This window comes from Halichoerus grypus, chromosome 2 (genome assembly GCF_964656455.1).
Source record: "Halichoerus grypus chromosome 2, mHalGry1.hap1.1, whole genome shotgun sequence".
In the NCBI taxonomy this organism is placed as follows: domain Eukaryota; kingdom Metazoa; phylum Chordata; class Mammalia; order Carnivora; family Phocidae; genus Halichoerus; species Halichoerus grypus.
The window spans coordinates 145,079,275-145,093,305 of record NC_135713.1 but is presented as its reverse complement, the minus strand read 5'-3'; the positions used below and the strand labels follow the sequence as shown (position 1 = coordinate 145,093,305).

The 14,031-nt window shown below is 55.7% G+C and overlaps 1 protein-coding gene across 3 annotated transcripts in view; it reads right to left on the bottom strand.

Moving 5' to 3' along the window:
• Positions 1–14,031, bottom strand: part of ADAMTS2 (ADAM metallopeptidase with thrombospondin type 1 motif 2) — a 217,408-nt gene that overhangs the window by 36,158 nt on the left and 167,219 nt on the right. For 2 of the 3 annotated variants that reach the window (XM_036080139.2, XM_078067655.1), the window contains exons 7-10: positions 10,399–10,504; positions 9,590–9,733; positions 9,054–9,186; positions 7,675–7,788 (exon numbers count right to left, since the gene is read on the bottom strand). In XM_036080139.2, coding sequence (XP_035936032.2) covers positions 7,675–7,788; positions 9,054–9,186; positions 9,590–9,733; positions 10,399–10,504 — 497 coding nt within the window. The remainder of the gene's footprint in view (positions 1–7,674; positions 7,789–9,053; positions 9,187–9,589; positions 9,734–10,398; positions 10,505–14,031) is intronic. The other variant, XM_078067654.1, reaches the window with a different exon arrangement.

Sequence of the window (14,031 nt, the reverse complement as noted above, 5' to 3'; positions counted from 1 at the left end):
TGGTCAGAGCCTGATTTTAAACCCAACACTCAGTAACTGTTGCTGTTGACGTTGTGACTGTCAACACTGTAACATTCTGAGCTTCGGATTACCTTTGACGCTGCCAACATTTCATGTCAAGTCAGAAAGAAGTTTAAATGCTTCTCCCATGTGTTCCTCAGATTCACTCCCCTTCATCAAGTGGATTGTCAAACATTTCAAGAACCTGTCTGTTACAACCCTATGATATTATCTCTTCCGCCTAATGAATGGCTGCTTTGGGTTTGATCTGAAACTTTTCTTGTTACAATTAAATTTCTGAAGTCGGAGTTACTTCTCCTGATTTCTTTACTCCCTTTCCCCTTTCGTTTTCTATTAATTTTTATCTGAATTTCTAAAAATACATAAATGTGAAAATGACAAAAGAAGGTACCTTTATCCATCTATCCAAATCAGAAGCCTGTCATTTCTCCCTTATTTTATTGGAGCGTTCCAGAACAACTTTTCAAAACTGCAGTGCAACTGGCACATTCAAGCTTCATCAACATCTCGGATAAACTTTCTGCATCCCATTTGCACTCAGATTTCTCTCCTGGTCTTTGAAAATTTATTTTAGCACCCCTTATATTTTGTAATACATATGTTGTGAGGCGTGGACAGCTTTTTAACAAGCAGACCATCTGGTTACACTTAGCCTTTTTAAAGAGACAGCCAAGTCGGATCTGTGTTTAAAGGAGCCCATCTGCAAGACAGACCCCAAAAGCAAACACAAACTATCGTCAGTATGGAAGCCGTCGTGACCTCAGGTCCAGCTGAAGCTCCTTTCGTCCAATGATCTGAGAAGAATGAGCCACACACACAGCACACATTCCACGGTGACCCTGAGTGAGTCGGCGCAGCGGTGGGAGGAGTGAGTGTCTCTGGACGTTATTCCTGCACCTGGACAGCTACGGTAACTTAGCTGTACATGAAAGATACTGAGACCATGTAAACAAGCCAATAAATAGACCTCAAATGCAATTTCTCCTTAGCCAAAGCCACAAAGCACCCATTGCCACTCTAAAGCCAGTGACAGAGCATACTGAAGAGAAAGGGCGAGTGCAAAGAGAAGTGATCTTTACTTTTGCAAAAGTTATGAAAACACACGACCGTGTGAACACGTGGCGAGGCCCCTCCTGGGGCCTCGTAATGGGCCCGGCGGAAGTGAGAGGCCCCGGAGCTCAGGCATCCTAAGCTTCATGGTAAATTCACCTCTGCTCCTCTCTCAAAACCGCCTGCAGGCTCCCGTGCTGCAGGATTCAGACGGGCTCTCCAGCCTGGCGTCAAAGGCCCTGCATGACCCGCTCCTACTCGCCCCTCCTGCTTCATGCTAGGCGCCTGGCCGCTGACTGCTCTCTGAACCGACCAAGCCGTCTCCCCTCCCTGCCTCTGGGAATACCTCTGCTCCAGAAGCCCATCATCACTCTACTGCCTTCCCCCACACCCAGTGCGGTGGACGCCGGAAGAGACCCCCCTCCAGGCTCTTGCTGCCAGTCCCCTCCAGGACACACCCACAGCCCACGTGCACTGCCCGGCCCAGAGTCGTGCCTCTTTCCTGGGGACAGCCACAGCCAACCACTGGTCAAGGTTGGGCACAACGTCAGAGTTGTGCCGGCCCAGAGCTTTGGGTGGGGGCCTGCCGAGCCCCATATTGTGGCCGTATTGCTGTGCGATGCCTCGTTCTGCCCCCAGGTGGTGATCCTGCCAGAGCCCCCAGGAAGACGGCTACAGCTGCCGTCTCCATGCCCAAGTCACTGCCCGGTGTCCCTCCTGGGTCTCACCTCTCAGACGGGCCCTTCCCTGCCTCCCTACCTCTGTGCACATCTCTGTTCGGGAGGCTACCTCACTCTTTCCTCCCTCCCTCCCTCCCTCCCTTCCTGACACAGGCCTCTCACCCTTCTTAATTCACCAAAGGACTCCCAGACCCGCCTTCACGCCAGTGCGAGCCCTTGTGAGGTGTGACAGAGGCTGCGACCCTCTGGATTCCCCCTTCTGTGCTCTGGGTCAATGGCTTCACCATCATAAGGCTGGCACACGGTTCGAGAGCCTGGGGTCAGGCCGGCCTGGCTACAGGCCACGGGTGATGCTGGTCATGTCCTTCCAGGTCATGGTTACCCCTCTCTCACCCCAAAGTGCCCTCACTCAACCACGGAAGGGAAGAGAAGAGCCCACAGAAATGCTGGCGGGTGGCCCCCTAGCTGATGGTGCGGGGGGCGGGGGGGAGGGGTGCACTGGCAGACAAGGAAGAGGGCCCAGGTAAGGGGATGCTGTGGAATGAATGTCTGTGTCCTCCGCAAATTCATATGTGAAAGCCCAAAGCACCAATGTGATGGTATTAGAAGGTGGGGGCCTTTGGGAGGTGATTGGGTCATGACGTTAAAGCCCCTTATAAGACTAGTGCCTTTCTAAGAAGACACGAGAAAGACGATTCGGCAACCCCCACCAGAACCCAACCATGCTGGCACCCTGATCTCAGACTCCAGCCTCCAGAACTGTGAGAAATGCAGATCTGCTATTTAAGCCCCTAGTCCCTGGCATTTCTGTGACAACAGCCCGAGCTGACTAGGACACAGAGGGCGTGAGCGCTCCTGGCATCTCTGAAGGCTGAGACTGGGACCCAACCTCTCAGCCACTGCTGGTCGAGGGGACAAGGACCAGGAGGATGGAGGAAGCCAGAGAGTGGTCCCCTTGTCCCTGTTGGACAGATCGGTCCCAAGTCTGGAAATAGGCAGCTGGGCCCAGGACAACTCAGAACATCCCACAGGCCCACAGTGTGACCACCTCCTCCACAGCTTCAGTTCCAAATGCACAGAGACAATATTCATGCATCGTAGAAAACACGAAGCAAGGCAGAAGGAAGGGAAAATCACCCTTCATTCCACAGCTCAGAAACCATCCTTCCAATATTTTGGTTTATTTCCTCCTGGATGACTGTGAGCATTTAACATTACCCCAAATGAACAATTGCATACTCCGATACCTCAGTGCCATTATTTAAAAAAAAACATGTTTAACGTTCTTAAAATGCTCTATGAACATACGTTTAAATGCCTACAAATATTTCATGCAATGGAGAGAGAGGCTTGAACATTTAAAAGCACGAAGTCGCTTGTCCTGAGTGAATTCTGAGCCCAAGGACAAGCGGATGGGGCTGCTTCACGGGCTAAGTACCATGGACAGTGCTGACGCACCTGGGCAGGGGCTGGGAATTCTGCTGGGTTGCTCTGAGAGCCTGCCAGGCAGGACTGCTCTCTTTCAGGGAAGTGTGTGTTTAACATTTCAGAACCACTGCCATCCTCAACTTTCCTCCACCCACCAGCATGTCCCGAGTGGGTACCACGTGCCAGGAACCTGAGCTGTGAGGGCCAGTGAGCTGGACACTTAAGTGACTTGCTAGAGGGAGAAAGGATGGCTCCAGGTCCCTTGTGAGGAAGGAGACCAGGGCTCCAACTCCCAGGCCCAGATCCTGGGCTTTCCCTGTCACTATGCCTGCCCGCCCGTTCTCAACTCTGCAGGGAAACGGGAAGCGTGACACAGGAGCATCTCGGGCCTTTCCACAGGGCACGCATCTCTGAAACGGAAATCATGAAAACTGAGGGTGGGTGTCGCTTCCCCAAGATGCTGCATGCGAATGTGAGAGCATATGGAGGACTCTTTCCTGCCCACAGACACATGAGGCAGGAGCCATCTTTGACCCCCTCCCTGGGCCTGCATGCCGCCCTCTGCCCTGACCCTGGCTCACGCAGGGAGGGCAAGGTGAGCCCACCGGCCTGGCCTGCAGGGCAGAGGCACCTGGGAGCACCCTCTGTGCTGGGCCTGACCCTGCTCCAGAGTATCCAGGGCATGCCTGCTGCCAGCACCCTCAACAGGGCGGGACAGAAGCAGGCTGTCACCACGGCCTCCTAGGGAGCCAGGTGGAGTCGCTGTGTCTTTTGTTTTCTGGATTCTGACCCTAAAGGGACTGCCCCTCCCAGGATTAACCAATTTCTAGAGACAGTAAACAACTCCTGCAACTGCGTGATTTTTAAATGCAAACCACCATTCCAGGGGTTACAATCCAAACACATCCTCTTGTCAGGCTCTCATACTCAAGGCCACCATCCCCTGCCCAAATCACCCCAGGGGCAGGTACCAGACAACTAAGGGCTCTGGCCCAGAACCCACTGACATCATTCACGCTGGCCAATCCGAAGCCTGCTTACCCTGCCTCGCCTGTTCCTTTCTACAGAAACCACATTCGCCCCCATCCTTTGCCTCCTGGCCCACCCTGGTGCTTCCCTACATGGCTCCCTGCAGGCTTTCCTTCTGGGATCTGTGAGAAACAAACCGGTTTCTCACTGGTAATCATCTTCTGGTCTGCTGGCCTCACTCCGCCTCAAATTTTATATTAATATGCTGTATTTTAAAACACCAGCCTTCCCCATCTCACCTGCCCTCCCTGGCCTTCCTCAGCAGGCTCCTGCTCTGCATGCTCCCCCACCTGGATTGCTCATCTCACTTCCCCCTACCTTCTGGCCTTCAGCGGGGTCACCGACAGGGAAGCCTCTCTGACTTTCCCGACAGGCCACTCGTGTCCTCACTGCCTGTCTCGGCCGCCTCTTCCCGCTCGCGGTTGATCCCCACCGAAGGTGAGGTCTGAAGGAGGCAGAGGGGGCCGACACATGCAGTGGATGTGAATGAATGAATGAACGTGGACCTGAGGTGGCCAGGCAGCCGGATGCGCAGGCCCACTGCCCGCTTCTTTGCCCAAGGGCAACACACTCACCTCTCCCCTCTCGGCCAAGCCCACCTTTTGATTCCGTGGGAGAGCCACGCACCACTGGTCCTGGCTCCTCACCGCCCTGATCCCCTCTGCTTCATCTCTCTGGGGCCCGGGGCCCTGAACCCCAAGGGTGCTGCCGACATCCCCCGCCTACCCGGCCCCCATGGTGTCCAAACCCAGGGCAGACCGTGAAGGAACCGTGAAACCAAAAGATGGAGGGTGGGTGGTTCTTTTGTATGCTCTCTCCAGGTCACCCCTGTGTGTGGAGTATAGATCCGGATTGTTCTATCTCTGGAAAGGTGGATACGTGCCACCTGAGTAAGCAGGGGCACAATCTGGCTGTGGAGGCCAAGAGGGGACGATGTGCTGGGGTGAGCTGCTGGACAGTGCACAGTGAGGATCCCAGGCAGCCACATTGTGTCCCGAGCCTGAGCTCTGTCACCCCCTGCCCGGGGCTGGGGCCCCACAGGGACAGCTGAACTCTTCACAGCCCTCGTCCCTGAGATGTCCTGCTATTTCTCCAACCCAGCCAACGCCCCCCTGTTCCCTTCTCACTCCCCTCTCTCCTTGCCCCTGTGGTTTTTCTCGAAGGAAAGGGAAAGATAAGGGAGGGCTGCCTCCCAAACACAAAATTGCACGCAGTAATGAGTAACATATTGAAAGATACAAATGCACACAGGCAGAGGAGTCTGCTAGGCCCCCAGGAGGAGCCCCTGCCTCTCCCTTTGCCCCTCCACCCACAGCCTCACACACCAAGAATTCCTGATGTGGGTCAGTTTTTGCCCTGTGCTCTGGCGAACCAAGACAGGCTGAGCCCAGCCACCGCTCGGCCCCCAACACACCCAGCACAGCTCTGTCTCTTTAACAAATAAAATATAATCGTCTTTACTGGGCTAAATGAACAAAGGATCCCACCACCAAAACAAATGAAGGGCAACGGCCAGCTCAGTGGTTTCTGTGAGGAGAAGCACTTTGGCTACAGCTGCGCACCTTCCTCACCAGACCCTCCCCCCTGCCCCACAAGAGAAGGGGGGCCAACCGGCCAGAATTGCAGGCATTCCCTGGCCCACCTTCTCCCAGCGGCTGGGGTTCCTGCCAGGTAAAAGCCGCCCTGCAACCCTGGGCGGGTACGCCTGGGCGGGGCTGCTTCCTGCTCCATCCACACCTTCTCTCTGTGCAGGGTGGGATGGAAGAAAGTGAGGACGCAGGTGGGGGAGGAAGCCATGCTGAGCTAGTCTCAGCCCCCAGCTCAGTGTTTACTGAGCTCATCACGGGGCTTGTGGCAAATGCTTCAAGGCCCCCCCGTTCCCTCCACCGAGCTCCTGTGGGGAGGAGGGCTACATGGTCAGTTCTGGCTTCACGAGGTCCCTGGCGTATTACTAACAACATCCCACCTCCAACTTCTAACAGTTCACGGAGTCGGGGGCCCAGCTCAATCACCTGGGCGCACCCTTAGAAATACCAATTCCCAGATCTTCAAACAAAAATCTGTAGGCAAATGTGCATAGCAGCACTATTCACAAATACCAAAAGGTGGAAACAATCCAAATGTCCCATGGATGAGCGGATAAACAAATTATGGTCTAGCCCTACAGTGGAATATTATTCAGCCATAAAAAGGAACAAAACACTGATGCATGCTACCATATGGATGAACCTTAAAAACCTTCACTGAAAGCAGCCAGACACAAAAGGCCACATACTGTATGATCCTGCTTCCCTGGGATCCCAGAATGGGCAAATCCACAGAGTCGGAAGGCAGACTAGCAGTTGCCAGGAGCTGGAGACAGGAGGGGAACGGGGAGTCACTGTGTAATGGGGTCTCCTTCTGGGGTGATGAAGAAGTTCTGCAACTACATAATAACGGCTGCAAGACACTGCAGGACATTGCACCTCCTTACTGCATGCAATAAAAAGCCGCTGAATTGTGTAACGTGGTTAAAATGGCAAATAGTGGGTCATGTGAATTTTGCCATAATTAAAAAAAAAAAAAAAAAAAAAAAACCAACGCAATCCCTGATCCTTACCTCAAACCCAAACCTGCAGGGGTGAGCCTGGAAATCTGTATTTTTAAGAAGGTGTACCAAGAACTAAAATCAGCCAGAATTTAAGACCTACATGGAGGAACCTCAGGCGCAGATGACTTGGGGGCCTTCGTAGGCCTGATATTGGGGCACACGAGCTAGTGTGCACGTCCTACCCCCCACCCCCACACTGTCAGGTCTGCGGGGCTGCGCGGTCACCCAGGCTCAGGCTCATCTGCATAAGCCAGCCCCCAGCAGGTGATTGGCTGAAGAGCGGGCACGTGATCTCATCTGAGCCTGTGAGAATCAAGCCCAGAGTTTTTGGCTAAAGGCCGCGGTGAGAAAAGCCAGTCTTTCGTCAAGTTGCTGGACAGTGGGAAGTGGGTCTGTGTGGCTGGCAGGGGCCGGGAGCAGCCACGGAGCTGCCTCAAGGGACGAGTGTGCTCTCCAGGGGGCGCACACGGAGGCCCCAGGGATGGAGAGGCTAAGCCTGATGCTGAGCCTCGGGACCAGTGGCCAGCGGCCCCCAATGCTGGCCTTCAAGTGACCCAGTCACCCACCGTGTCCGTGGGGGGACAGAAGGCTGCTCCTCAGAGGAGCGGATTCCCGAGCCCCGGGGGGGGGGGGGGGAGGCGGTGCTTGAAGCACGGAGAGACGGAGAGGAGCTTGGGGACACCAGGTTCGCTCCGGCAGAGAACTAGTGCGCTGGCAGTAGAGGGGACAGAAGCTCCGGAGTGTCAGGTGTGAAGAGTTACTAGGAAGGAGGCAGGGGTCCCCCGAGGAGGCCCCCGGCCCCTCCGCACCCGCGCTGCAGTGCCTGTCCCTGGAGGCCTGTGCGCATCACACAGCCCGCCCACTGCCCCCACTCACCTTGCCGGGTGCACACATGGTCCCGTCCAGGGGGGGGCCCTTCTTGGTCTTGCAAAAGTACGGGTTGTCAGGGTGGCTGCACCACAGCTGCTTGCACGGGTCGAAGGTCCGGAACTGCAGGAGAGCGCTGCAGCTCGCCCAGCGGCCTCCCACTGCGGGGACCGTGCAGGGGCCCGCCCTGTCCCCCAGGGTCCTCTCGGACAGGGCGGGGTCGGGCACAGCGTGGCTGCCCAGGACAGCCCCGCGCGATTCTGCGGCCTTGACAACCTCCGGCATGCCGTGGCTGCTTCCTGCCCCCGCAGCAACTGCCCCCACCCCCCAGCCTCCAGGCTCTGACCCCTGCACCTGTCATGGAGCCTGGACAGACAGCTGTCAGGAAGGCTGGGTGGGCATCCCTTTGGCCCCGGTAGGAGTGGCGGGGAGGGGCTGTCACTGCAAGGCCCCACCGGCACCTACTGTCCCCCTGCGGAGGACTCCGCCTCCTAAAGCCCTCCCCTCTGCCCTTCTCTTGCTTCAGCCTTGGCCTCTGTTTCCTGGACCCCAGTCACCTCTTCTCTGGCCTTTCTGCTGGCTGTCCTTCCTCCAGGATGTCCCTGAGGGATCCAGCTGAAACTCAGACCTGGCTATGCCCCCCCCCCCGGAAACATTTCTAGAGCTCCCCGCTGCAATGAGAATCAAGCTTACCAACTCGTTAGGCAGCCACGCAAGAGCTTAGACCACCTGCATCAGTCCCTGAGTCTACCACCTGCTCGCTCTGTGGCCTTAGGCATGTCACCTAAGTGCTCAGTTTCCTCCTCTGTAAAACGGGAATACTTTGCTTGCTTCCTTCCTGCGGCTGAGAGGAGCATCAGGTCAGATGCTAACAGACACTAATGCTCTTGCCACGCTGCCTTGGACAGGGTGGGCCCTGAGCAGCAGACACAGTCCACTCGGATGAGTGGGGTTCCCGCCGCTGGCTCTGCCCTGGCGCCAGACCCCGGAGACAACTGGTTGCTCCTCTGAATGCTATGTGCCCTCACCTCTGGGCCTTTGCACCTGTGATTCCTGCCTTCTGGAATGTCCTCTCCTCCCACTTAGCCTTGACACCTCACTTCTTTCTCAGGGAAGCCCTCCGAACGCTGCAGGCAACACAGGGGCCTCACCAGCACCCCGCCCGCCATCGCTTGCGGTCCCCTGGCCACAGGCCTCGTCACCAGGACCACGCCTGGTCTGGCCAGGTGGGCACCGGGTGCGGAGCGGGAGGGAGCCAGCGGGTGCAGAGGGAGAGACTGCCGCTCTGGAGGCCTGCTCCGCCCCGCCCTCAGGAGCCACCCAACAGCTGTCACCTCCTGAGAAGCCAGCCAGACGGGCAGGGGCACCCGGGGTGCTCGGACACTCACCGCCGTGCACATCATGTAGCCCAGGCCGAAGTCGAAGCGGCACTGCTCGTTCATGGAGTAGTGCAGCCCCGGGAGCTGGGGCAGCGCCGGCCAGTCGTGCGCAAAGGGGTCGTCCCGCAGGCAGTCATAGGAGCTGGGGGGGACACACGGGGCGCCACACGCAGCCTTCAGCCGGCAGCCGCGGCCCCTTGCGGAGCCATGGTGGGGGGCCCGTCTGCACCTCCAGCCCTCAGCCGTGCTGCCTCCGTTTCCCTGCTGCATCTCTTTTCGTTGGTGTAAGCTCCCCGGGCATCCCATTAAAGGTGCAGCTGCTGCGCCCACTTTCCGTTCAGGGCCGAGCCCCCCGACAACTGGACCTCCCCCACCAGGCGCACGCTGACCCGCGCCGCTCTGCCTTCCCTCCCCTGCACCTCGGGCTGGGGGACTGAAGTCTGAAGCCTCGGGCGGGACGCAGGCCCACGGGCGGGCGGTGCATCCGTCCTCCTGGAGCTGAGCCCGGGGCTGCGGGCCGTCCTGCCCACCCCCGGGGTACTCACTGCAGGTAGCGGCTCAGCTCCTGCTGGCTGCAGCGGGACCAGTGGAAGCGGTGGAAGGCGGCCTGCACCAGGGGCGCCATGATGCTGCCCAGCCGCACCTCGTCGCCACAGCGGTTGCCCTGCCCGTCGTGCTCCATGCCCAGCCTGTGCGGGGCGGGGCAAGGCAGCCGCGCTGACCTGGCGGCCGGGGGGCCGCCCCAGCCTCCCCCAGAGGCTCCCCGGGGCTTTCGCTGGTCTGCCCCGAGCCAGGTTTTCCGCCAGCTCGGTTCTTAAGCCAGGGGCGCGGGGGAGACGGTGTCCGGAGGCCGCCCCTCGACATCCCGCCCGCCAGGGGGCGCTGTCTCGGGAGCGGGCCGCGGGGGCCGGGGCAGCCTCCGCGGGAGCCTCCGCATGCTCAGCGCTGTGGGCTCAAACCCCTGCACCCACCCAGCGGCCCTACGGAGTTTGCCCCAAATTCGGGGGGGCCTGGGGGCTGCACACCTGGGTGGAGCTGTGGCTTCCCCGCCTCCGGCTCTCTGATTCCGGGCAGGGCTCCCTCAGAGCCCCAGTTATTGGTGTGTAAAATGGGGTAAGGCGGCCCCTGCCCAGGGGCTTGCGTGGCATAATGCCCGGGAGGCCCCCAGTACGCTCGTGGCCCCTTGATTTGTTCCCTCAGCACAATGTGGACCTGAGGCCTGCCCTGTGCAGTGCTGGGCTCAGAACTTTACTTCCCAGGTGCTTTTCACACAGGGCGTGTCCCCTCCCTGCCCTCCCCAGGGCACAGAGGGCCCGGATCTTCCCCACGCGACAAGGACAGCGAGGCCACTTACACGTGGCCGGTCTCGTGGGCCACCACGAATGCTGAGGAGAAGCCATCCTCGTGGTTCAGAGTGCAGCTGCGGACGGGGTGGCACATCCCAGTGACAGGAGCATAGCCTGGGAGGAGACAAAGGGCGGCTCTAGCTCCGGGCCTGAGTCAGGGGGATGCCCTGGCCCCAGTGCCCCCCACCATCCCCAGAGCAGAGGAGCCAGACCAGCTACCCCATGCTGACACAGCTCCGGTGACATGCACCCCAGGCAGCCGGCCTCGGCCGTGCCCGTCACTGTCCACACTGCAGCTGGGGTCAGTCTCCCGGGTACAGCTAGGCCCATTTCCATAGCCCACACAGGCAGCAGTGAGGGAGGACCCCCGACGCTGCTTGAGGGCAGAGCCCAGGGACGAGAGCCAGCAGGCCACACTGCCCTGCTGTCATGCAGCCAGGACTGGCCGAGAGGACTGAGGGGTAGGCCAGCTGCAGACAACAAGGCCCTCCGAACTCTCAGCCAGTGAACCTGTACTCCGGCTGAGGGGAGTCTGAGCCATGTTCCTCCTGAAGGGTTCCCCTCTTCCAGGGGTCTGTGGGGAAGGAGCCGGACCAGGCAAGGTGCCCCCAGAGGTGGAGGGTGGGGAGCAGGAGTGGGGAGGGGCGGCTGCGGCAGGCCACATCCCCCTGACATAGATGCCCAAGGACCCCCCTGCCCTCAGCCAGCCCAGCCCCATCCCCACTCAAGTGGCTTAGAAAGAGCCACTGAATTCACAGGTAATAGTGAGGGGACACAGTGTGTTTTGCCAACCCAGTTACATTGTGCGGCCCAAAGAAGCAGTCAGGAAATGGAGACACACAGGGATCAAGGGGAGGACTCAGGAATGAGCTAGAACAGCTCAAGCAGGGGGGCGAGAAGGCCTGCAGGTGGTCGGCCTGTGGAACAGCTGAATCCTCTGGGTGGGCTGAATCTGATCAGAGGGTGGGGTTGTTCTTCAGATGTCTCCAGCCTTAGAGGACAGCATTCCTGTGCAGTGAGGGAGGACCCCCGATGCTGCTCGAGGGCAGAGCCCAGGGACGAGAGCCAGCAGGCCACACTGCCCTGCTGTCATGCAGCCGGGACTGGCCGAGGGGGTGAGGAGGGGGAGGGTGGAGGGGGGCATGACCCTGAGACCGCACCTACCACTGAGGAAAACCAGGGAATGGGGCCTAGCCACTTGCCCCTGGATAAGATAAAGACGTGCGAAGTGCGTACAGAGCTGTGTGTGTGGGGGGAGGGGGGAGGTCTGCTAAGACACCACATAGAGGCCCACCAAGCAAGGAGCCTCCGCCCTCGGAACCCTGACCTAGCCTCACTCCTCGCAGTCCCCACGGGGAGATCCCAAGGCAATTTATTCAAAGGAAAGAGTAGAGAAGAAAAGAAGAAGGGCCTGGTGACCCGAGGTGTGCTGGTGTTAGACTTGTTTGTAAAATCATCATAATCGAACCACTGTCTTTTTCCCCTTGTAATAAACAGGAAAATCTGTATCTTTTTTTTTAAAAGATTTAATTTATTTATTTGAGAGAGAATGAGAAAGAGAGAGAGAGATAGCATGAGAGGGGGGAGGGTCAGAGGGAGAAGCAGACTCCCCGCCAAGCAGGGAGCCCAATATGGGACTTGATCCCGGGACTCCAGGATCATGACCTGAGCTGAAGGCAGTCGCTTAACCAACCGAGTCACCCAGGCACCCAGGCAAATCTGTATCTTAAAGTATTTTTTGCTCTGCAGATTTTAAGATGATTGTTCTGGAATCAGTGTCCCAGAGCCAAACTTTGAGATCTTCTCTTTGTTCGTTGTATGCAAAGCCTGCATGTGCCTATTCACACTACCTAGCGTATTACATGGGTCTTTATGATCTGAAGGTTTGCAAAAGTATCTTTATGTTTTTCTTTATGCCCTTCCAGCTTATTTTATTTTGCTATTGCTCTTTTGTTTCTGGAAATCTTATTAGATAGATATTGTACCTCTTGGGTTGAGCCTCTATGTCTTTGTTCTCTTATTTTAATCTTTTTGGATGCCCTTGACTTTTTTTAAGATTTTACTTTTATTTATTTATTTATTTATTTATTTATTTATTTAGAGAGCATGCACAAGCCGGGGGAGGAGCAAAAGGAGAGGGAGAGAGAGAATCTCAAGCAGACTCCACAATGAACGCAGAGCCCGAAGCAGGGCTCGATCTCACAACCCTGAGATCACGACCCTAAGATCATGACCTGAGCTGAAATCAAGAGTTGGACACTTAACCAACTGAGCCACCCAGGAGCCCCTGCCCTTGACTTTTTATTTCAGCTTCTGAATTTTCTATTTTACCCATTATATCTTTAGTTTCATAAAGATTCTTTGCTGTTCTCTAATTCTTCCTAGCAACCCATGCCACCGGGTTTATGGGATGTATCTTCTCAAACATTCTGGGAAGTATTACTTTTTTAAAAAAGTTCTTCTCCAGTCTCTAAATTATCTCCGTCTCCTCTAGAGTCAGTTCTCTGATTTTGTTTTGCATCTTGGTCTGACTTTTTTTTTCATGGTGTAAATTTAAAAAAAAAAAATGTCTGGCCATCCTTAGCTGTGCTTTCACAGTTCGAAACAGGGGAGGAGGTCACTTGCTATAGACGTTACGGTGGTTTCTCTCCCTATGGAACAGTTCTGCTCCCCATTAGAGCTCTCACCTGGACAAAAGTGCTGACAGAGCGCACTGTTTGTCACCTGGCTTCCTGCTATGACAGGGAGCTAGAAGCCCCTCCAAATGAAGAGACACCAACACCAACCAGGAGCCTTACTCTGAGCTCGGTGGGATCAGGAGTCCCACTCTGTGTTCCCACCTGAATCCTATTGTGGTGCCAATCTGTGTGGCAAAGGGGGCAGCTGCGGTGCCAGAGAAATGTTTTAACATAAACTGATCTGGCCTCTGGTCAGGGTCACTCAGGAAGTCTCCCTAGTTATGCAGATATGAGCAAGTGGGCAGCAGAGAGAAGCCAAAGGTCAAAAGAGTGGAGGAAGATGCAGGGCAGTAGGTATAAAAATTCATGGAAGGAAGTGGTGGGTGTGATGAGCATGTACATTATATAAGTATACTCATTTTTATAAAAAGGATCACTAGAATGATCAACCAGAAACTAATAAAAATGACTATCTGTAGAAAATGGGAATGGGGTAAAATGGGTCCACTCTTCTAAATATATAGTTTATATGGTTTTTTAAAGCTCTTTCTTTTGAAGTATGATATACATCCATAAAAATGCATAAGTCATAGGATACAACAAGTGAATCATCACAAAAGGATCACACCTGTGTAGCTCTCCCCAGTTAAGAAATATAATTGTATCAGCACCGCAGAAGCCCCTTCTTGCTGCCTCCAATCATGACATCCTCTCTCAAAATAGGAGGAAATATTCACAAATTGTATATCTGATAAGGGGTTAATATTCAAAATATATAAGGAACTCAAACAACTCAATAGCAAAAACAAACAAACAACACAATTTAAAAATGGGTAGAGGACCTGAATAGACATATTTCCAAAGAAGACAACCAGATGGCCAACAGGTACATGAAAAGATGCTCAACATCACTCACCATCAAGGAAATGCAAGTTAAAAACACAATGAGGTATCACTCCACAC